This window comes from Culex pipiens, chromosome 2 (assembly GCF_016801865.2).
Source record: "Culex pipiens pallens isolate TS chromosome 2, TS_CPP_V2, whole genome shotgun sequence".
In the NCBI taxonomy this organism is placed as follows: domain Eukaryota; kingdom Metazoa; phylum Arthropoda; class Insecta; order Diptera; family Culicidae; genus Culex; species Culex pipiens.
The window spans coordinates 218,563,899-218,588,486 of record NC_068938.1 but is presented as its reverse complement, the minus strand read 5'-3'; the positions used below and the strand labels follow the sequence as shown (position 1 = coordinate 218,588,486).

Genomic DNA, 24,588 nt, shown 5'->3' with positions numbered 1-24,588 from the left:
AATATAAGATCAATTATTTAACCTAAACTGTTGTTATCTTGCAGCCAGGTCCAATAAAACCAGCTTAGGTCAGCTTGCGAAGTAGAACTTTCAGAACGAACATTATTTTTTTTTTTTTTTTTACATGCCGTTGCAAATATTTTTCAAAGTTTATGTCGCACCCCCCCCCCCTTCTCCCCCTTCAAAATTGGTCCGAAAAATAAGGGGGCAAAAAAAATATTTCTTCAAATAACTTAAAAATTTCAATGGAAATAGAAGTCTAATCAACGAAAAAAAAAAATGCATTTTTCTGTATTAATAATCATATTTAGCATGTTTGGGCTCGTTTAACAATATTTAATTTTTATTATGATAATCCAATGTACAAACCGCAAAAACTTTTTTTTTTCTCGAAAAAAAAATGTTCGTCAATACTTACACATTTTGGAAACTTATTATTGCAAAACAAGTGGATAGATGTGTAATGCATTTTAAAACACTTTTTTTATTCAAATTTTGAAACTGTGGCTTGTAATTTCAATTTTTTTGCTTTTTTTTATTTTTTTGCCCCCCCTCGACTTTGGTCAGAGTCAAAGGACATAAACTTAAAAAAATATTTGCAACTGCCTAAAATATTAGATCAAATTTTAGATCAAATCTGAAAATTTCTTGCAGACATTTTTTACAAACATTGACCTGAAGTTACCTTGCAGAAGTTGTCTTACAAAAATCGAGCTGAGGTTATCTTGCAGATTCGATGATTTTGAAGAAAAAAAACATCGCTGGAAGATAACTTCTGTAATAAAAAGCTATCCTGCAGGGATATTTTTGATTTCGATTACTTGCCAGATAACTTTTTTAGAACATTGCAAAATTACTTCTGCCATCTACTTTAAAGGAAGAATTAATCAATATTACGATAATTCCCATCGTTTTGAAGATACTAAAATGTGTGTAACAAAAATATTGGTTCAAGTTGCGAAAGTTGATGTGCACCGTCAATTGCTGGAAGAAAATTCATCAAATACGTAACACAATCTTGTATGAATTAACCTGATAACGTTATCATTCATAGCACTGATGCATCAATCAATTCTGACAGTTCGCATGATTGTCCTACTGCACAATGCATTGATAAGTATTCGATCGATTCAAAGGATCATCTCTGCTACATCTGGTTCAGTACTCTCTAGAACGATGTTCGTGCTGGTTAGCAGCTCACTGCTAATCCTAGCTGTTTTAGCTGTTTCGGTGAATTCCCGCTGCGTGGTAACATTCTCGGAAAAAAGTTCCGGCATTGGCGTCCAGAACGCCACCTTCAACAATGTCCGATACTGTGAATATCTTGGAGTTCGGTACGCGACAGCTGCCCGATTTGAGGATCCTGTTCTGCACAATCCGAACGGTCAAACACAGTACCAACGGGAAGGTAGCAGTTGTCCACAGATAAACGAGTTTTACCACCAGCAAACGACTTCGGGAGATGAAGATTGTCTGTTTATGAACGTTTACGCTCCACAGTATGATCGCAGGAAGGCTGGATTTGGTGGCTTTCCAGTGCTGGTGTTTATTCACGGAGGAAGTTTTCAGATTGGATCTGCTAGTTTTGATTTCGATGGAGCGGATCTGCTTATCGAGAAGGTTGGTATTGGTGTGAACATTGCTTGTTTCAAATTCTGAAATAATATATTTTCAGCAAATAATCGTGATCAGCATCAACTATCGGCTTGACGTTTTTGGGTTTTTGCACTATCCACCGTACAATATTACTGGAAACTACGGATTGAAAGATCAGCAAACTGCCCTGAAATGGATCAACCAATTTATCAAGTTCTTCGGCGGTGACCCCAACAAAGTAACACTAATGGGTCAAAGTGCCGGTGCTGCATCGGTCAGCTATCATCTGTACTCCGATCGTTCACGAGGATTGTTTCAACAAGCAGCCCTTCTCAGCGGGTCGTTCCTGGCGGATTGGGCTTACACGTACCGCCCAGAGTACTTTGCCGAGCAGTACTTCAAACACTTTGGCTTCAACTCTCGCCAGCAGCTGCTCGAACGCAACGCAAGTGATTTCATTGAGCTGAATTATTGGCAGGGTGCTTATTTTTTCAATCGTTACAACACTTGGCCCCTTCCAACCGCGGAGGCAGACGACGATCCAAATCCATTTCTTACGGCATCACCCCAGGAATTGATAATCCGGAAGCGAGCTTTAGACGTTCCTCTGCTAGTCGGTATAACTGTCCATGAATTTGAACTTGTTTGGTATCCACTTCACACAGGCCATGACCGTTTAAACATACCCAACAGATGGAACAATAACGTTTGGAGTCAGCTGAAAAAGTTCACGGAAGTTAACGAGCAACAGTTCTTGGAGAAAGGATGGGTTTCAAACCGAACGGACTTTATCCTGAAAATTTCAAACAGCATGAACTCAATCTTCCCGGTGCAACACACCTGGGACCAAATGATCACGAAAGGCCACTCCGCTCCGATATTTGCATTTCGGTTTGACTTTGATGGCAAGTTTGGACGGTACAAGAACGATCGCTTGGGGCGACGGCTGAGAAAGTCTGCTTACGGAGCAATTCATGGCGATGATTTGGGCTATATTTTCACTCCGTACTGCGTGAAAGAGGCACTGGCGAGGAAAGCTGATTTTCAGAAAGAGTGGGCTATGCATGATAGGATGACTGAGATGGTGGCAAACTTTGTGAAAAATGGGTATGTTGTGGTTTGAAAATTACTTTTTCCTTATTTCAAGCTGCCTCCTTTCAGAAATCCATCTCTGCAAGAATTTGAATGGAAACCTTACAACGCTGAACCTGATCAGAAGCAATACGCAGTTATTGACGAGATTATGGAAATGAAAACTGGAAGTTTATTGGAAGACCATTTGTACAACTTTTGTAGAGCCGCTTACGATTGTTTGTACTATTTTAATTGCTCCGCAATTCAGACTCAAAGCTAGACTAAGAATTAGTAATAATTTTATAAAATTAAAACAATTAAGATCAAATCTCATCACTCCCCATTTGAACCATGATCCAATTCTTCCCACTCTACGTTGATCTACGCGTTTAGATTAATTCGTCACATTTCAATCAATGCACACTGATAACACAAATTACCCTGTTTTACACAAACAATCAAGTTCAAGAATGTGGCTGGACCACACCAGCCGAGCAAGCTCAACGCGCAGCCACTCTGTCTACCGCAGTTAGTGCGCTTCAAGATGCCGATACTGCTGGTTTGCTGCTGTATTTGTGCAATCACTCCGACGCTGGCAAGTGGCGATTGTGTCGTTACGTTTCCCGAAAAGAGTGTGGGAGTTGGTGTTCCTGTACAAAGCCATTTACGACTGTCTGTATTATTTCAACTGTTCATCAATGCAAAAAGCGACAGGTGTATAACTTTTGATTAAATAATCAAGGTCGAATATTTTCATTAGCCCTGCCCGGATTGTTTTCAAAAATATTAATGCAAAAAAAAAACGACATTAAAACAAACTTTCATTTCATTCTTCCCTTTTCCGCAGCATGCAATGCCGGTGTGCCAATTAATTTCAATAACTTTCGAATGTAGGTTAATTAAAAATGCAAATTATTTCTCCAATCCGAACGGGTCCACGTGCGAATAAATTCATTCACCGCACCGCACGGTGGCGATATTTCAATTTCGAGGTGCGTATAAATATAAGTAAGCTGTTTTGTTCGCTGATATGAATCATTTTTGTGGGAGGAACAATTTCGTTTTGCAGCTTTCTCGGGCTGCTGGGATGATTTACACGTGGTGGGTGACAAATTTATTGGTAATTTGAAATGTAATGTAAAAACAACAATTAAATATTTAAACAACTTCGACAATTTTTAAATTAGACAATTTTGACAATTTTGACAATTTTGACAATTTTGACAATTTTGACAATTTTGACAATTTTGACAATTTTGACAATTTTGACAATTTTGACAATTTTGACAATTTTGACAATTTTGACAATTTTGACAATTTTGACAATTTTGACAATTTTGACAATTTTGACAATTTTGACAATTTTGACAATTTTGACAATTTTGACAATTTTGACAATTTTGACAATTTTGACAATTTTGACAATTTTGACAATTTTGACAATTTTGACAATTTTGACAATTTTGACAATTTTGACAATTTTGACAATTTTGACAATTTTGACAATTTTGACAATTTTGACAATTTTGACAATTTTGACAATTTTGACAATTTTGACAATTTTGACAATTTTGACAATTTTGACAATTTTGACAATTTTGACAATTTTGACAATTTTGACAATTTTGACAATTTTGACAATTTTGACAATTTTGACAATTTTGACAATTTTGACAATTTTGACAATTTTGACAATTTTGACAATTTTGACAATTTTGACAATTTTGACAATTTTGACAATTTTGACAATTTTGACAATTTTGACAATTTTGACAATTTTGACAATTTTGACAATTTTGACAATTTTGACAATTTTGACAATTTTGACAATTTTGACAATTTTGACAATTTTGACAATTTTGACAATTTTGACAATTTTGACAATTTTGACAATTTTGACAATTTTGACAATTTTGACAATTTTGACAATTTTGACAATTTTGACAATTTTGACAATTTTGACAATTTTGACAATTTTGACAATTTTGACAATTTTGACAATTTTGACAATTTTGACAATTTTGACAATTTTGACAATTTTGACAATTTTGACAATTTTGACAATTTTGACAATTTTGACAATTTTGACAATTTTGACAATTTTGACAATTTTGACAATTTTGACAATTTTGACAATTTTGACAATTTTGACAATTTTGACAATTTTGACAATTTTGACAATTTTGACAATTTTGACAATTTTGACAATTTTGACAATTTTGACAATTTTGACAATTTTGACAATTTTGACAATTTTGACAATTTTGACAATTTTGACAATTTTGACAATTTTGACAATTTTGACAATTTTGACAATTTTGACAATTTTGACAATTTTGACAATTTTGACAATTTTGACAATTTTGACAATTTTGACAATTTTGACAATTTTGACAATTTTGACAATTTTGACAATTTTGACAATTTTGACAATTTTGACAATTTTGACAATTTTGACAATTTTGACAATTTTGACAATTTTGACAATTTTGACAATTTTGACAATTTTGACAATTTTGACAATTTTGACAATTTTGACAATTTTGACAATTTTGACAATTTTGACAATTTTGACAATTTTGACAATTTTGACAATTTTGACAATTTTGACAATTTTGACAATTTTGACAATTTTGACAATTTTGACAATTTTGACAATTTTGACAATTTTGACAATTTTGACAATTTTGACAATTTTGACAATTTTGACAATTTTGACAATTTTGACAATTTTGACAATTTTGACAATTTTGACAATTTTGACAATTTTGACAATTTTGACAATTTTGACAATTTTGACAATTTTGACAATTTTGACAATTTTGACAATTTTGACAATTTTGACAATTTTGACAATTTTGACAATTTTGACAATTTTGACAATTTTGACAATTTTGACAATTTTGACAATTTTGACAATTTTGACAATTTTGACAATTTTGACAATTTTGACAATTTTGACAATTTTGACAATTTTGACAATTTTGACAATTTTGACAATTTTGACAATTTTGACAATTTTGACAATTTTGACAATTTTGACAATTTTGACAATTTTGACAATTTTGACAATTTTGACAATTTTGACAATTTTGACAATTTTGACAATTTTGACAATTTTGACAATTTTGACAATTTTGACAATTTTGACAATTTTGACAATTTTGACAATTTTGACAATTTTGACAATTTTGACAATTTTGACAATTTTGACAATTTTGACAATTTTGACAATTTTGACAATTTTGACAATTTTGACAATTTTGACAATTTTGACAATTTTGACAATTTTGACAATTTTGACAATTTTGACAATTTTGACAATTTTGACAATTTTGACAATTTTGACAATTTTGACAATTTTGACAATTTTGACAATTTTGACAATTTTGACAATTTTGACAATTTTGACAATTTTGACAATTTTGACAATTTTGACAATTTTGACAATTTTGACAATTTTGACAATTTTGACAATTTTGACAATTTTGACAATTTTGACAATTTTGACAATTTTGACAATTTTGACAATTTTGACAATTTTGACAATTTTGACAATTTTGACAATTTTGACAATTTTGACAATTTTGACAATTTTGACAATTTTGACAATTTTGACAATTTTGACAATTTTGACAATTTTGACAATTTTGACAATTTTGACAATTTTGACAATTTTGACAATTTTGACAATTTTGACAATTTTGACAATTTTGACAATTTTGACAATTTTGACAATTTTGACAATTTTGACAATTTTGACAATTTTGACAATTTTGACAATTTTGACAATTTTGACAATTTTGACAATTTTGACAATTTTGACAATTTTGACAATTTTGACAATTTTGACAATTTTGACAATTTTGACAATTTTGACAATTTTGACAATTTTGACAATTTTGACAATTTTGACAATTTTGACAATTTTGACAATTTTGACAATTTTGACAATTTTGACAATTTTGACAATTTTTTCAATTTTGACAATTTTGACAATTTTGACAATTTTGACAATTTTGACAATTTTGACAATTTTGACAATTTTGACAATTTTGACAATTTTAACAATTTTGACAATTTTGACAATTTTTGTCTTCTTTTGATTAAACAAATTCTGTTTAATTTTTCGACAAGACTGCTCGCCGAACCTTGAAAAATACAGGATTGGGTATTGGGTATTGAAATCTTGACTGTGTGCTGTATGAAAATGGTGTCAACTCATGCGACCAATCGTTTGACAGTTTGACCTTCCCAAAATGTCATTATATTTGATGACACTAAAACTACGATGTCATGGTAAATGTGTCAATCAATTATTTCTATTTATTTCAATAAAAAGGTTATTTTTTGCAAATTATGATTAAATATTGATCCTTTTTAAAAAGGATTGTATTTTTCAGAATTAAAAATGCATGAGTTTAACTAATTGAATCAAAATATTCATTCTAAACACAAATAACTTATTCCAAACAATTACCTAAATTGCATCCTATCGGAAATTGCCAACTTCCTCCCAATTAGAACGCCCAAAAAGTCACCACCGATAAATTCCCCTTCGTGAAAACAAAAATCACAGTTCATTTATCCTTGCCGTACATTGCACCAAACAATACGCCGAACCACCCATCCGTTTAATTGTGGCCACTGAAATATGCATAGTTAAAAATTTAATGACAACTTCCCCAGAGAGGCTGGACTAGAGGACACACACACACACCCAGCCGGTCAGGTCACCATATTGGACCGCAAAAATCAGCTCAGTAAATATTCACAAGGCCTCGACCAAACGACCAAACCGCAATCCAGCAGCACATCATATCCTGGACCAGCATTGTGACCCAGATTTGATCAGGAAATCGCCAAATTAGTGGGTGGTGGCGGTGTTGGGTGGAAGAAGGGGGCCACGTGGGGTGCGCCGGAACATTTGTGATTGGGACCAGCTGGCGTTCAAAAGTTTGCTGGTGAAAAATCGACGTACACATGCAAATTGCAGCCGATTTTATCTGGCGGAAAATAAAGCATAATTACAACCGGATCGGGATGCAAATGTATAGGGGATATTTGGAAGGGGGAGAATGGGGTGTGATGAACTATGCTGGTGATGCACTTTCATTACCGCTCTTTGGTTTAATTATATGACCCGCATTTTATGACCAGAATGAGCTTTGAACTCCAATCTGGGGACAGAACAGATTCAGTGTTGCCAAATTAATGTGGGGATTGTAAATTGAAGAAAAGTGTTGCCAGTTTTCTACTATAAGCTTTATTATAAAACTTAATGAAAAGCTAAAACAAACTAAAAATATTTAAAAAAGGTTGATTCTGGCAACCCTGAACCCACACGTGATTAAGGTAATCACACCTTACCGCGTAACCCCACGCCGAGATCGTTTAAATCCAACTGATCGTAAAATGTGGCCAATTAGAACTGCACAAAAATAATTAATTTACAGCCGTTTGATTTGATGGCTCGGATGAAAGCTTCACGCCCACGCGTGATTATCGCGACAGATTAACTCGATTGAAATGGGCGAATAAAAAATCGTTCAACTAAAAATAACTTTTGGCGCGCAGGTGGTGCAAAAGTTCACGTGTCTTCCCGGAGGAGAAATAAAAAATCCTTCATTTTGCGCTAAAGTCAACAAAAAAATCACCCACTGGAAAAAGTTCGACTGCAAAAATCTCTCGTGCTTTATGAACTGGAAGCACATGTTCGTGAATGGTTTTTTTTTTCAGAGCTTGAGAGATTGGAAAAAACTGCCAAAGAAAATTCGACACGAGCGAGCGGAGGAAAATCTATTGTTTGATCGGTTGCACACGGGGAAAAGCCTGCAGGCTGCTGCAAGCGCAGCCATTCGTCTTGTCAAGAAAGTCGGGGAAAAGTGAGGAAAAAATTGTTTGAAATTAAGAAAATTAAAAAGCTTTTTCTGCACTCTTTTCGTTTTCTGCTAGATTGAATTTTTATCATCAAACAGACTGGCCGAGGCAGGTGAAGAGCGGAAAAGTTTGCTGCAATGAACTTATTTCGTCGTTTGGTGAGAGATTTTTATTTGATTTTTTTCTTTTCAATCATATATATTATAGAATTATATTTTGTCAATTTTGTCAATTTTGTCAATTTTGTCAATTTTGTCAATTTTGTCCATTTTGTCAATTTTGTCAGTTTTGTCAATTTTGTCAATTTTGTCAATTTTGTCAATTTTGTCAATTTTGTCAATTTTGTCAATTTTGTCGTTTTTGTCAATTTTGTCAATTTTGTCAATTTTGTCAATTTTGTCAATTTTGTCAATTTTGTCAATTTTGTCAATTTTGTCAATTTTGTCAATTTTGTCAATTTTGTCAATTTTGTTAATTTTGTCAATTTTGTCAATTTTGTCGTTTTTGTCGATTTTGTCAATTTTGTTAATTTTGTAAATTTTGTCAATTTTGTCAATTTTGTCAATTTTGTCAATTTTGTTAATTTTGTCAATTTTGTCAATTTTGTTAATTTTGTCAATTTTGTCAATTTTGTCAATTTTGTCAATTTTGTCAATTTTGTCTATTTTGTCAATTTTGTCAATTTTGTCAATTTTGTTAATTTTGTCAATTTTGTCAATTTTGTCGTTTTTGTCGATTTTGTCAATTTTGTTAATTTTGTCAATTTTGTCAATTTTGTTAATTTTGTTAATTTTGTCAATTTTGTTAATTTTGTCAATTTTGTCAATTTTGTCAATTTTGTTAATTTTGTCAATTTTGTCAATTTTGTCAATTTTGTCAGTTTTGTAAATTTTGTAAATTTTGTCAATTTTGTCAATTTTGTTAATTTTGTCAATTTTGTCAATTTTGTCAATTTTGTCAATTTTGTCAATTTTGTCGTTTTTGTCGATTTTGTCAATTTTGTTAATTTTGTCAATTTTGTCAATTTGTCAATTTTGTCAATTTTGTCAATTTTGTCAATTTTGTCAGTTTTGTCAATTTTGTCAATTTTGTTAATTTTGTCAATTTTGTCAATTTTGTCGTTTTTGTCGATTTTGTCAATTTTGTTAATTTTGTCAATTTTGTCAATTTTGTCAATTTTGTCAATTTTGTCAATTTTGTCAATTTTGTCAATTTTGTCAATTTTGTCAATTTTGTCAATTTTGTCAATTTTGTCAATTTTGTCAATTTTGTCAATTTTGTCAATTTTGTTAATTTTGTCAATTTTGTCAATTTTGTCGTTTTTGTCGATTTTGTCAATTTTGTTAATTTTGTAAATTTTGTCAATTTTGTCAATTTTGTCAATTTTGTTAATTTTGTCAATTTTGTCAATTTTGTCAATTTTGTCAATTTTGTCAATTTTGTCAATTTTGTCAATTTTTGGGTGCCGATACAAACATATCAGACGAAAATTCAAAAAATTGTTTCTTGTCAAGGATTTTTTTGGATCGATTTCTTAGAAAAATTTTATGTGTAGATGAGGACTATAAGGACTAAAAAAAAAAAAGATAAGCGGAAAAAAGCTAAAAAATCACTTTTCGTAACTTAAAATTGATTTTTATGAAAACAAATTTCTTTTTTTTTCAAATTTTGAATATGTCCTTTGAGGTCATTAAATGCATTTTTTATTTCAAAAAAATTAAGAATGAATTTGTTTTTAAATGATTGATTTTTTTAAATAAAAAATCTTATTTGTTATTTTTTGCCATTTTAAAAAAAAGTTTTTCAATTAACAAAATGAGAATCTCATTTTTTTGAAATATTTGTAAAGGAGTAGCGCACCGTGCAGACCAAACAGTAAGAAAATTGTTTTTTTTTTTTTCATTTTGCTCATATTTCCCCCAGATTCCTAAAATAGCTCAAGGAACAATGTTCTGGGCACCCTAATAGAAACTTAAAAATAATGCTTAAAAATGACTTTGTCCTTCAAACATATGTTTTGATTGTGTATTTTCATAAAATCATAACTCCGTAAACTTTTTTATGCGAGCTTGTATCATTTTTTTTCATTTTATGTCAACTGCATTTCATTTTTAAAATTTTAACGTTAAAATACGCTTGAAATGGCCGAAAATCAAAAATTGCTGCTTCCAATATTAGAATTCCTCAAATTTGACAATTCTTTTCAAATCAGTCCTCATTGAACTGAAATCACACTCATCACAGCGCAGTTGTTAAAACTTTCGAATTCACGCAAAAAAAAAGGCTCGCCTTGCAGCAGTACATATTCAAATCATGCGACACATTTGTCCCAAAACTGGAACAATGTTCGGTTGGCCCGGCAAATCATGCGGAAGTTCTCGGCCGGCTGCTGCTCGCACATTGACTGGTTTTCTGACTGCAGTTTTCTGATCTGAAAACATTGCCGAACATCGAATCGTAGATTTGCGAAAAAAAGACGTTAATGCAGTTGAGTAGGGGTTTCAATTGCACTTTTCTTATCTAGTTGTTCAAAATTCCTGATCATAAAAAAGCTTAACATAAAATTCAGGAATTTTATCAAATACCAGTTTGGGAAAAGTCATTCTGTTTCCGTTAATAATATATTGGACAACCCTATTCGATTAAGTCCAGTTCAACACTTTCACAAGCGGAGGCAAGGTCCTAAGTTCGTCTAACACGTCGTGTTGCCTGGAAAAACTTCTCACAATTTGAGTGCTTTCAAACTGCTATCAGAACTAGGGTTGTTCGATTTTTCATATCATGCATTCAAATAAAAGTTAATTCATATTTTCAAGGACCACCCCAGACTGCCACTCCGCGAACAGAAAAAATGGGACATTTTTCATTCGATTTTTGTTCCGACTGCCGCTCACGTGTTCCAGCTTTTTTTTTTTTGGTTCTCATTTATTCCTGTCTGCTACCTTCCTCGTTGTTTTTTCATCTTCCTCCACGTGTCACAACTAGCCAAAACGGGAACATTTCCATTTTTGCCTCCATCCAAATTCCGGGGGAGTGTGATTCTCGTGATCACGTACTTTGCCATCGTCGTCAGGAGGTTCAGGGGATACAGTTAGGATTCGTATAGTACGGGTTTTGAAAGTATTTCGATTTTGCTTACAGTTAAGGCTACACTGTGTGCAAAACCGGTGAAATTGAGAATTTAAAACTTTTATTACACTAAAACAAGCACGACTGCATAACGAAAAATCGAGCTTTGAAAGCTCCTAGAAAAAAAACGGAAGCACTTGATTCAAGTTCCTCTTCTAGAGCTTGCGAGCACGGTTGCAGCACCCACGTGGGCCCTTCCGGCAGTCTCCGAACAAATAAACAATCTGTCGTACGTGTACAAATTGTAACTGTTAATTTGCATGAAATTTGGGTGCCATCCGTCATCGAAGGGCATTTTTGCACGTGAACTGTTTTTATTGTCTAGCACGTGGTGCTTTTGGGCCGGTTTCGATTTTTTGTTGTTCTGTGAAGACTTTGTAAAATTGTAACTAGCAAATAGAAAAACATAGCCCATGAGCTCTGTACTTGAGTAAGGTACGGTAGAACAAACGTATATTGAATAATAATGCGCTTTATGACAATATATGACATCTCTAATTTTAAAAAAATAGGCCGATTAAAAAAAAACCAAATTTAGATAACATTAAACTTGACCAATGCTCATTTTGTTAATAATTAATAAACATTTAATAAATATTGATTATCCGGACCGACGGTAATAACAAAATTCATGCAATTTCAATAACAAATATTGTTCAAATAACAGAAAGTGTTATGGAATCTTCTTGAAAAATCCAATTTTGCATAAGGGTTCAATAACAGTTTATGTTATCATGACAAAATTTGTTATTGTTCTGATATTGTTTGAAAGCCAAAACAACTTTGGAATAACATTTTTTGTTATGGAAGAATACCTCCAACTGTTATTGGGATGATCGGATTAGTTGCTGAAATAACAAAAAAAAAAAAAATAACAAAGATTTGTTCGAAGAATAACTAAAAATGGTATTAGTACAGTCGTGCCTCGGTTTAGCACCGCATATGGGGGATGCAAAACCGAGGCGTGCATAACCGAGGTACAGAGCTTATGGGATTTTGGCTATATGGGAGACATTGGCTTTAATCGTACGAAAAATCATGCAAACATCAAAAAATTATAGTGTTTTGGAATCGGGATGATGTCAGCTATCCATTAAAATTATTATTTCACAAAAATACGTATTTTTCCTGTATTTCGAAAATGCATATTTTTTCTCTAAAGAAACCAAAAATATATTGTTATTGCAATATGGGTATCAAATGATCAGATTTTTTTCATACATTATGGATGTAATAATAACATTTTTAGAAAATACTCAAAATTTTCACAAAACTATGTTTTTTTCGAAAAAAATACTCAAAATTTAAATTTTGGGTATCAAACGATCGGGATTTTTTCATACATTTCGAATGTAATAACAATATTTTTTGAAAATACTCCAAATTTTCACAAAACTACGTATTTTCGAAAAAATACTCAAAATTTCAATTTTTACAATATGGGATTAAACGATCGGGATTTTTTCATACATTTCGAATGTAATAAATTTTGTTTTGAAAATACTCCAAATTTTCACAAAATTACGTATTTTCGAAAAAACATACTCAAAATTTCAATTTTTACAATATGGGATTAAACGATCGGGATTTTTTCATACATTTCGAATGTAATAAATTTTGTTTTGAAAATACTCCAAATTTTCACAAAATTACGTATTTTCGAAAAAACATACTCAAAATTTCAATTTTTACAATATGGGTATCAAACGATAATAATATAATAATATAACAAATATAATTGATTTTTTTGAAAATACGAAGTTTTGTGAAAATTTTGAGAATTTTCAAAAAAATTGATTACATTCGAAATGTATTAAAAAATCCCGATTGTTTGATACCCACAGTTTTGTGAAAATTTTGAGTATTTTCTAAAAATGTTGTTATTACATTCGAAATGTATGAAAAGATCCCGATCGTTTGATACCCATATTGTAAAAATTGAAATTTTGAGTATTTTTTCGAAAATACGTAATTTTGTGAAAATTTTGAGTATTTTCAATTTTTTTTATTACATTCGAAATGTATGAAAAAATCCCGATCGTTTGATACCCACTTTGTAAAAACGGAAATTTTGAGTTTTTTTTTCGAAAATACGTAGTTTTGTGAAAATTTTGAGTATTTTCTAAAAATGTTGTTATTACATTCGAAATGTATGAAAAAATCCCGATCGTTTAATACCCATATTGTAAAAATTGAAATTTTGAGTATTTTTTCGTAAAAACGTAGTTTTGTGAAAATTTGAAGTATTTTCTAAAAATGTTGTTATTACATCCAAAATGTATGAAAAAACCTGATCATTTGATACCCATATTGCAATAACAATATATTTTTGGATTTTTTTAGTGAAAGAAAAATGCATTTTCGAAATACAGGAAAAATACGTATTTTTGTGAAAATTTTCATGAAATAATAATTTTAATGGATAACTGACATCATCCCGATTCCAAAACACTATAATGTTATGATGTTTGCATGATTATTCATAGAATTATAGCCAATGTCTCCCATATAGCCAAAATCCCATAAGCTCTGTGCTTCAGTTAAGCACTGGGCCGTGCTTAACCGAGGCAGCTGAACGGTGCAAAACCGGGGCAGTGCAAAACCGAGGCGTGCAAAACCGAGGCATGGCTGTATGTTATTACAACAACAATCCAATAACAAAAAAATGATAACGACGAAAAACAAATCTTCTTATAAATAACATAAAATGTTATTGGCATAGTACTTAAAAAGATCAAAAAATGTTATTCCCATGTTATTTCCGTCTGCTCAGGATAACTATTTTAAATAAACATTTTATTTTTTTAACTCACTAAAACCTTCAGATAATCGAGACTGGACAGTATTTTTGAAGGGCTTAGCATGATAATGTGACAATTTATTGTAAGTCTGGACTAAACAACCAAATTAATAATAGTTACCCGAGCAGACGGAAATAACTTGGGAATAACATTTTTTATACAAATAGATTTAATCTCAACATATCTTTAATTAATGAGCAATTCTCTACGAAATCGGTCTTTTTTCTTCAATTTTAATTTTTGTATTTTTTAATCCGACTGAAACTTTTTTGGTGCCTTCGGTATGCCCAAAGAAGCCATTTTGCATCATTAGTTTGTCCATATAATTTTCCATACAAATTTGGCAGCTGTCCATACAAAATTGATGTATGAAAATTCAAAATTCTGTATCTTTTGAAGGAATTTTTTGATCGATTTGGTTTCTTCGGCAAAGTTGTAGGTATGGATACGGACTACACTGGAAAAAAAATGATACACGGTAAAAAAAATTGGTGATTTTTTTATTTAACTTTTTATCACTAAAACTTGATTTGCAAAAAAAACACTATTTTTATTTTTTTTTATTTTTTGATATGTTTTAGAGGACATAAAATGCCAACTTTTCAGAAATTTCCAGGTTGTGCAAAAAATCATTGACCGAGTTATGAATTTTTTAATCAATACTGATTTTTTTTTTTTTTTACTTTAGTGAAATTTTGATAAAGTGCACCGTTTTCAGGTTATAGCCATTTTTATGTAACTTTTTTGAAAATAGTCGCAGTTTTTCATTTTTAAAAATTAGTGCACATGTTTGCACACTTTTGAAAAAAATATTTTTGAAAAGCTGAGAAAATTCTCTATATTTTGCTTCTTCGGACTTTGTTGATACGACCTTTAGTTGCTGAGATATTGCAATGCAAAGGTTTAAAAACAGGAAAATTGATGTTTTCTAAGTTTCACCCAAAAAACCCACCATTTTTCAATGTCGATATCTCAGCAACTAATGGTCCGATTTTCAATGTTAATATATGGAACATTTGTGAAATTTTCCGATCTTTTCGAAAACAATATTTTCAAATTTTTCAAATCAAGACTAACATTTTAAAAGGGCGTAATATTGAATGTTTGGCCTTTTTGAAATGTTAGTCTTGATTTGAAAATTTTGAAAATATTGTTTTCGAAAAGATAGCAAAATTTCACAAATATTTCATTTATTAACATTGAAAATCGGACCATTAGTTGCTGAGATATCGACATTGAAAAATGGTGGGCTGTTTGGGTGAGACTTAGAAAACATCAATTTTTCTGTTTTTGAACCTTTGCATTGCAATATCTCAGCAACTATGGGTCGTATCAACAAAGTCCGAAGAAGCAAAATATAGAGAATTTTCTCAGATTTTCAAAAATATTTTTTTCAAAAGTGGGCAACCATGTGCACTGATTTTAAAAAATGAAAAACTGCGACTATTTTGAAAAAAAACTACACAAAAATGGCTGTAACTTGAAAACGATGCACTTTATCAAAATTTCACTAAAGTACTTTTTGATTGCAAATTTGATTTTACATCGAAAAATGAAGTTGAAAAATTTTTGCGACCAATATTTCGATTTTTTGAAAAAATCAGTATTGATTAAAAAATTCATAACTCGCTCAAAGATTTTTTGCACAACCTGGAAATTTCTGAAAAGTTTGCATTTTATGTTCTCTAAAACATATCAAAAAATAAAAAAAAATAAAAATAGTTTTTTTTTTGCAAATCAAGTTTTAGTGATAAAAAGTTAAATAAAAAAATCACCAAATTTTTTTATTGTGTATCATTTTTTTCCAGTGTAGTCCGTATCCATACCTACAACTTTGCCGAAGACACCAAATCGATCAAAAAATCCCTTCAAAAGATACAGATTTTTGAATTTTCAATCATCATTTTTGTATGTACAGCTGCCAAATTTGTATGGAAAATTAAATGGAAAAACTAATGATGCAAAATGGCTTCTTTGGACATACCGAAGGCACCAAAAAAGTTTCAGTCGGATTAAAAAATACAAAAAAAATCGAATGACCGAAATCCTAGAGAACTGCTCTAATGTTTGACGATTTTCATTATTAAGTGAAACTTATTTTCTACAACAGTTCCCAGTCTGCGATTCTGGCTTCCAATGACTCATCCGAGCAGATGCTGGACGGATGCGTAATGCTTGATAACGCTTTATTACATTCTAATGTTTGTTTTGTTACGCCAATCGGTTCGCAACTCTGTCCCAATTGTAATCTTTGTCTACTTCATGTAATCGTGCATCTTTCAATCGTAGACCGACAGTCTCAGTTTCATTCTCAGCGCTGGCCAGAACGATGTTCGGGCTGGTTTGCTTTGCATGGTTTGTACGCAACAGCTGCTCGATTTAGGGATCCCGTCCTGTACAAACCGAAAAATCACGAACAATACAATCGCGAAGGAAGCATTTGTCCTCAGATGAACGAGCTCAGCTATGCGGATGCTATACACGGTGATGAAGATTGCTTGTTTTTGAATATTTATGGTCCACAGTATGATGGCAAGAAAGCTGGATTCGGTGGCTTTCCAGTACTGGTGTTTATCCACGGTGGAAGCTTCCAACTTGGCTCAGCTAGTTTCGAGTTCAGTGGAGCGGATCTACTAGTGGAGAGGGTAAGTTTCAATAAAATTGGTATTATATGAGTATTATGCAATGTTTTGTTTTAAGGAAACCATCGTCATCACCATGAATTATCGTCTTAGCGTACTGGGATTTCTGCACTATCCACCGTATAATATTACTGGAAATTACGGCCTGAAAGATCAACAGGCTGCCCTGAAATGGATCAATCAATACGTAAAGTTCTTTGGAGGAGATCCCAACCGAGTAACGTTGATGGGTCAAAGTGCCGGTGCTGCAGCGGTCAGCTATCATCTGTACTCCGATCGTTCACGAGGATTGTTTCAACAAGCAGCCCTTCTCAGCGGATCGTTTCTAGCTCCGTGGGCTTACACGTACCGTCCAGAGTACTTTGCCGAGCAGTACTTCAAAGCAACTGGAATAACCTCCCGTCAGCAACTGTACGATCGCAACGCTAGTGAGTTGATCATGCTCAATGACTGGATAGGTTCGTACTATTTCAGTCGCTTCATCACGTGGACCCTTCCCACCAGGGAGGCCGACGATGATCCCAACCCGTTTTTCACGGCATCACCCCAAGAAATGAGCATTCGAAAACGTGCCCTAGATGTGCCACTGCTGGTCGGAAAAACGTTGCTTGAATATGAAACTGCCATGCTTTACCATTCCACACCAACACAAAGAACAAACGTTCCAAACAGGTGGAATCCAAAGGTGTGGGAAAAGCTTAAAAGTTATATCGATGCGAATAATCAGCAGTTTAAAGCAAAAGGACTGATATCAAACCAAAGAGAGTTTACCATCAAATCTTCAAACAACGCCGATATAAACTTCCCACTTGAGCACTCGATTGATCAAATGGTGGCAAAAGGACACACGGCTCTCATCTTTCTGTACCGGTTTGACTTTGATGGAAAGTTTGGAATGTACAAAAATGACGTCATTAAATCACAACTGATTGATACCCGTTACGGAGCTGTTCATGGAGATGATCTTGGGTACATCTTTAATCCGTACATTTTAAGGGAGGCCCTGAACAGGAACAAGAATTATCAAAAAGAGTGGATGGTTCATGGCAGGATGTCAGAGATGGTGGCCAATTTCGTCAAATTTGGGTAAGTGAATGAATTCTCACTTTTTGAAATTAATTTAATTTACCTTATTTCAGGAATCCATCTCTGGAGGATTTTAAATGGAAAGCTTACAATGCAGAATCCGATAAAAAGCTGTACGCAGTTATTGACGAGTCTTTTGAAATGAAAACAGGCAGCTTGATGGAGCCTCACTTTTATAGCTTCTGCAAAGATGTTTATGACTGTTTATATTACTTCAATTGCACATCCATTGAAAATGCTAACTAAGAATATTTGATTTACACAGCTCGAGCTTGTATCTCTGAAAATGAGTGATACATTTCAATGAATGGCTGAGATGCTGAGTGTTTCACTTTCTTTTCAAGTTTTTGAAGAATTGAAATGTCCATGGAATTTGTGCACAAAAAAAAACATATTTAATGGCAATTTTATTGAAATTTGAATTCCACTATGGCTGGTTTAAGTCCAGTCGTCACTATCAAATTTACCAAAAGGTTGCCTTATTCGTACGACATTTCACTTTTCTGTAGTTTTTGTGGAATTGAAAAATGTATAAAAATTTTTGCACAGAAAAACTCATATTTTATTGCAATTTTAATGAAATTATAATTCTACTATCGCTGGTATACATCCAGTCGTCACTATTACTTTCACCAATAAGTTGCCTTATTCGTACGAAACTTCACAAACAAAGCTTTGCAGGGGTTTATCGCATTCAAATGATAACCATTGTCCTGTTTCTTGTGTCGAACTAGAGTATTTGATGACAGCACAGTTGAATTCCATATTTGGTTCATTTATATCCCATTTCGAGTAGGTGAATCGCTCTCCAGTTGGTTCCCAAAAGAATTCATGCTTGTTAGAAAGATTACTGCCACCAATCCAGTAAATTGATGACTCTCCGAAATGAGGGTCGGGATTCGGTCTTTGGTTGAACGTAATAGCTATTTCAATTTGTTGTTGCTCCTCATGATTGTTTATGACAGCCGGTTTCATTCTCAATCGGTGGCAGAACTCAATCGCACCAATCCAATTTACCTTACAAATTAAAATTATTATTGTAATTTCATTGTTTGGCACAAAGTTTCAGCTAACCTCTTCATGGAAAACCACATATTCCTTTCTATCAAGATGCTGGCCAAGAGCAGCCAGACAACCGACGCCTAATAGCAAAAACACTACCTTGAACATGTTTAGTCCTGAAGATTTCTAGACAAACTGAACTCAGTCTAACGGTAGAAATTATTTTATAGAAGAACTCTCTCGCGAAGAGCTACCACATGATACATTTTTTTTTGTTATTGTGATTAATAGCTTGTTGTTGTTTAACAAGAGGTGAAATGATGCCCATCTTTCTTTTGCGATAAAACTTTTTAGGAATGAATACTCTGAACAAGCAGCTCTCAGATTATCACGAGCATATACGGGACTTGTTTAACATTGATAAGCTTGCGAATAGAATGGACTGATATCGTGATTGTTTACAGTGATTTATATACATAGTGTCTCTTGGCACCATTTTTATCTAATTTGACAATATCTTTTCAAATAGTACCATATCTCTATTCCCGGTACTAATAATGCACTATTTTTGTGAGTTTTATTTTATAAATTTTCAGAATTCCCAAAATTGATAAAAAGAATCAATATTCTGAAATAATTATGTCTTCATTGACCTCAACAGTTTTTTACAAATTCAACCTGAAAGTCTCTTTCAGATTATCAATTAAATGATTGTTGCTGGTATTGATCGACTGAAAGCCATTCATAAAGCACGTGGAGACTTGATGGCTTGAGAGACTCAGAATTAGGTACATAATTACCCTCCAAAAAAAGTTTCCGAACCCAATTTACAAGATTTCTAGCTTTCTATGAAACAAACCCCTAGCTGAAAACCCCAATACGACCGAATTAAAATCTTTTCCTTGTATGATTTTTAATGAAAATACAGAATCAGATTGCCCGGATAAATATATTTGAGCATAAAACATAGATTATTGAATATAATACCTTTTGGGAAATCTATCTCCCAAAAGGTTCCCAATATAATTTTTTCAATCCTCTGCCATATTATATCATGACATGACATTTCAAAACATTTCCAAATTATCAGATTGTAGAGAAAAGTTTTCAGAACAATTTCCCTTTAAAAAATATCGACTTTGGTTCAGTATAAGTAGAAAACATAAAGCGACTTTCTTCAACATTTATGTATTTAATTCTCATTCAAACGACGAACACGGTCTACTGTGTTTTTTCATGATTCTAATAAAATAATTTTAATGATTCCCATCTAAATAAAGTATAATTTTCATGAATTAACAAAATTGTATCATCATCACAAATAGCTGAGTAGGCGGTATTCATCATGTGAATAGGAAATTAAATCCAGAAATTTTTTAGAGTTCGCATTTTATTTTTTCTAAATTAGTCATATCTCTGTTAGTATTGCACCAAAATGGTTCGTATGCTTTTTCAATTTATGAGAGTTTTTTTAAAATACAATTTTTTTTTCAAAGATAGCAACATGGGTTCCAAACGAAGCGAAATTTTGTATGATAATTCACTCTATTGGAGTTTTCTTTGGAAAATACTTAAATTTTCACAAAATACCGTAATTTTCATAAATACTCAAATTTAAAAAATTTGCGCTATGGGTATGAAACAAAATTTCCTATGTTTTTTTAATTTATTGGATTTTGTTTTGGAAAAAACTAAAATTTTCACAAATTATCATATTTGTTCGAAAATACTAAAATTTTCGAAATATGCAATGTGGGTATGAAACGAAGCAAAATTTCGTATGTTTTTTTTGAATTTATTAGACATTTTTTGGAAAATACTACAATTTTCAAAAATTACCGTATTTTTTTCGAAAATACTCAAATTTTCAAAATACGCTATATTGGTCATAACCAAACTTCGCTTCGTTTGATACCCATATTGCATATTTGAGTGTTTTCCAAAAGACTCTACTAAAGTGAAAGAGCATCAAAAATTTCAATTCGTTTGATACCAATATTGAAATTTTAAAATTTTAGTATTTTCGAAAAATACGTTATTTTTTTGAAAAATTTAGTTTTAACAAGAAAAACTCTAAAAAATTTAAAATGCATACAAAATTTGACACCCATATTGCAAATTATGATAATTTGAGTATTTTCAATAAAATACGGTATTTTGTGAACAATTTTGAGTAAATATTTATACTTTGATTTTACTACATTTTCAAAAAAAAATTCTTAGTGAAAGCATCGAAAATTTAATATGATATGGTTGAAATAATCGATTTTAGAAAGTTTTAAAAAATGATAGAATTATCGAAAAAACGTTACTTAATCCACCAGAAGGTGGTTGCTGCCTTCCTCCTAAAAGCCTTGCAACCACACACTACGAAAGTTTTGGCTAACGCTTACTTAGTAAAGACACTAAAAATCTGAGTGCTGCCATCTATGATAAATTTAATGAACCATTTGAAAGCACTGCAGTGTTTGTGTGCGTGCACTGAGCGGAAAGTTCCGACAGCCTTTCGCCGGGCTTTCAAATTATGTAAATAATGACCCTTTTTTGTATCAACCAAAACCGTTTTTCGAACATTACTTTTAAAGTACTGCACCAAACCGGATGAAATTAAAAAAAGACTTATAGAACCTGAAGATGAATCCAAAAACATAGATCCGGACAAAATCGGTCGAGCCAGTTCCGAGAAAAGTGAGTGAGAAAAAAAATTCTACGTCCATCCACACGCACAGACATTTGCTCAGAATTTGATTCTGAGCCGATATGTATACGTAATGGTATATCTTGGAGGCTTATTTTAAAAGTTCAATTTCTGAGTGATTTTATAGCCTTGCCTCAGTGAGGTGAGGAAGGCAAAACGATAACGATTGATTATCGTTATTGTCCCACGATAATGATAGAACTATTGTTATCGTTATCGAGCCTCGATAATTTAATCGTTAACAACCTTGCAAATTGCACAAATAAACGATTTTCATTTGGTCGTATTGAGGTTTTCAGCTGGGATTTTGGGTTATTTTAAAGAAAGCTAGACATTTTGGAAAATTTGGCTCGGAAGCATTTTAATGGAGGTCATATCTGTAATTGAGAGTCTCTTAAGGTACATTTATACGAACCTTGATTTTGAGCGGACACTGCAAAATGTCAGAATTTTTTCATCTTTAATTCGTTTTCGGAAACACACCGTGTAAATGTTGTGAATCGCACGTGGTGTTTTTAAAAGGGTATCTGTTCATCATATTCAAATTTAATTGATTTTTTTAAATGTATCAAAAAAAAGATTCTGAAAAAATTGATAATATTTTTCAAAGCATTCAATGATTATAAACAAAATGTTCATTCTCCATTATCGTATTGAAAACGAATTTGGATCAAAACATATGGGTATCGGAAATTGACCACAAGTAAAGGCAGGTATTTTCAAACCTTTTGCAGTGACCATCTAGGTCTTCAATTAAACAATTCCTAAAAAAATCGTTGCAAATTACTTCGACATACTTCGACAGCTACCGACGCCACGACGCTATTTCACACCACTGGTTTTTCTTTCGCAAATTTTTGAAAGTATCTACCTTGAATCCCCCCCGCTTTGAGTTGGGGAATTCGGTCCACTTGAGTTGCATACGGAAGCGTTGGAGGTTTTTTCGTTTTCGTTCGGAGAGGCTTGATTTTTTCGTTTGAAATTAAGTTCAGAAAACAGTCTCGGCCCAGTTGGCCGTAGCAAATATTTTTTATTTGTTCTCAACACACACGTAGTTAACACCACTACTGCCGCCGTAACAGTGTTCCCAGCTACCAACTGTGGGTGGCCGGAGCGTGCAAGCGATGGCGGTGTGTGTGTATTCAACATGTCCAGATCCTGAAAAGCAAGCAAGAGTTATCAAATGTAGTGGTCCCTGCAAAGGCACATATCACATTGCATGTGTTCGTGTGTCAGGCCCTCACCTCAAAGCTTGCCAGGAGAACGACGGCATTTCATGGGTGTGTATTGGTTGTCGTGATCATCGTGAAGATGCCATCCTGGAAAAGGTGAAGAAGAATAAGTTGGCTGTTTACGACCTGGCCACCTATGTTGAAAAAGTCTTCGAAGTCTTGGTGTCCAAAATGGATACTAACTCGTCAATGATTACGGAGCTGGCCGCCACGATAACCACGTCTAACGCCATCAATGCCGAAATGCTGTCCACTCGCCCTTCACTCGGTTTGGCCCATCTTTCCCCAGACGAGTCCCTTTCGGCGGTCCATGAACGTGTCCGCGAATCCTTGAGCGCCTCGCTGGACCGTCTTTTCAGCAGAGATGCGAACGGCGAATCCGCTTTATCGCGGAAAAGAAGAGGAGTTGATTCGGAATCCGACCCTACTAACAAACGTGTGAAACCAAGCGCACTAGATAAGCAGACGCCGTCCGTCCCCGACCGGATCTCACCTGGGAATGTAGATGCTCAAGCCCAGGATGCTCCTCTGCCTTTAACGTCAACCCCTGGCAACACCAGTTCCCAGGTCCACGAGATACAACTCCCATCGACATCGACGCAGAATCCGCCCGCTGTAAATACGACGGAGTTAGTGGATCGGAGTGTTCCCATGGACATCAGCAACACTCTTACCGGATCCTATGATGCAACGGCCCCTCAGCAGAATTCCAATCCAAGCACTGGTAGTACTCCACAGACAACATCGGCTGCAAACACTCTTCCTGGAAACGACAACACGAATAAGTCCCAAAACCAGCAGTTCATACCAGCGGCGAACACATACCCTGGTTATTACTTCGCTCCGTGGCAATATCCAAACCCGATCGTTCCTTGGTATCCTCCTGGACAGCAGATGCCCCTTGTGCTCCTAGTGTGCGTGTCATCCACCCTGAGGCTAGTGTGCGTATCCTCCCGTCAGCTGGACCTTCATCCACCAGCACCATCAACGAAGGATCACAGGGTGTCAACTTACACCACAGTGGGATTGACATTGGTCAACACAACAACAAAAATGTCAGGTCAATTTATTACCAAAACGTTCGCGGACTGCGAACCAAGGTCAGTGAATTGTTCCTATCGTTAGCAGAATGTGATTACGATGTCGTAATATTGACCGAGACGTGGCTCCCAGACAATATCTTAAGCTCTGAATTTGCTGGGAACTACGTAGTATACCGTGGTGACAGGACTCCTACTACTAGTCATCTGAGCCGAGGAGGTGGAGTTTTAATTGCAGTCAAACCTGACCTTCACCCTTCCGAGATCACCCTTAATAATGCCACGCAGCTTGAACAAACATGCGTTAAGGTCAACATCGGAGAATCGTCGCTAGTCATTTGCACAGTTTACCTCAGCCCTTCAGTTGGATTCGACAGATATGAATTGCATGCCGATTGCATTCAACAA

At 33.6% G+C, this 24,588-nt stretch overlaps 2 protein-coding genes and 3 long non-coding RNA genes across 5 annotated transcripts; 2 read left to right on the top strand and 3 right to left on the bottom strand.

The window, feature by feature from the left end:
• The first annotated feature begins 1,160 nt into the window (after positions 1-1,160).
• Positions 1,161-3,479, top strand: LOC120432563 (juvenile hormone esterase-like). Its single transcript, XM_052708422.1, has 3 exons — positions 1,161-1,620; positions 1,676-2,703; positions 2,758-3,479. Exons 1-3 carry the CDS (start codon positions 1,177-1,179, stop codon positions 2,948-2,950), a joined length of 1,665 nt encoding a protein of 554 aa, XP_052564382.1. The 5' UTR covers positions 1,161-1,176; the 3' UTR covers positions 2,951-3,479.
• A 13,172-nt stretch (positions 3,480-16,651) lies between these two features.
• On the top strand, positions 16,652-18,490 carry LOC120432569 (juvenile hormone esterase-like). Its single transcript, XM_052707096.1, has 3 exons — positions 16,652-17,125; positions 17,181-18,208; positions 18,262-18,490. Exons 1-3 carry the CDS (start codon positions 16,652-16,654, stop codon positions 18,452-18,454), a joined length of 1,695 nt encoding a protein of 564 aa, XP_052563056.1. The 3' UTR covers positions 18,455-18,490.
• A 258-nt stretch (positions 18,491-18,748) lies between these two features.
• On the bottom strand, positions 18,749-19,753 carry LOC128093103 (uncharacterized). Its single transcript, XR_008212240.1, has 2 exons — positions 19,283-19,753; positions 18,749-19,225 (listed from the first exon to the last, which is right to left on the bottom strand). It is a non-coding gene; the product is annotated as an uncharacterized LOC128093103 (long non-coding RNA).
• Positions 19,754-22,731: 2,978 nt separating this feature from the next.
• On the bottom strand, positions 22,732-23,560 carry LOC120432590 (uncharacterized). The gene is made up of 3 exons (XR_005608083.2): positions 23,324-23,560; positions 23,153-23,227; positions 22,732-23,066 (listed from the first exon to the last, which is right to left on the bottom strand). It is a non-coding gene; the product is annotated as an uncharacterized LOC120432590 (long non-coding RNA).
• Positions 23,561-23,640: 80 nt separating this feature from the next.
• LOC120432547 (uncharacterized) lies at positions 23,641-24,037 on the bottom strand. The gene is made up of 3 exons (XR_005608080.1): positions 23,966-24,037; positions 23,815-23,903; positions 23,641-23,753 (listed from the first exon to the last, which is right to left on the bottom strand). It is a non-coding gene; the product is annotated as an uncharacterized LOC120432547 (long non-coding RNA).
• Between the last annotated feature and the right edge of the window lie 551 nt (positions 24,038-24,588).

What these genes read in the sequence shown, in the direction of transcription:
- LOC120432569 (XM_052707096.1), top strand. Translation starts at nt 16,652, where the DNA reads ATGCTTGATAACGCTTTATTACATTCTAATGTTTGTTTTGTTACGCCA. An exon ending in CGGATCTACTAGTGGAGAGG is followed by an intron (nt 17,126 to 17,180) that starts GTAAGTTTCAAT and finishes TTTTGTTTTAAG; the next exon opens with GAAACCATCGTCATCACCAT. An exon ending in GCCAATTTCGTCAAATTTGG is followed by an intron (nt 18,209 to 18,261) that starts GTAAGTGAATGA and finishes ACCTTATTTCAG; the next exon opens with GAATCCATCTCTGGAGGATT.
- LOC120432563 (XM_052708422.1), top strand. Translation starts at nt 1,177, where the DNA reads ATGTTCGTGCTGGTTAGCAGCTCACTGCTAATCCTAGCTGTTTTAGCT. An exon ending in CGGATCTGCTTATCGAGAAG is followed by an intron (nt 1,621 to 1,675) that starts GTTGGTATTGGT and finishes ATATATTTTCAG; the next exon opens with CAAATAATCGTGATCAGCAT. An exon ending in GCAAACTTTGTGAAAAATGG is followed by an intron (nt 2,704 to 2,757) that starts GTATGTTGTGGT and finishes GCCTCCTTTCAG; the next exon opens with AAATCCATCTCTGCAAGAAT.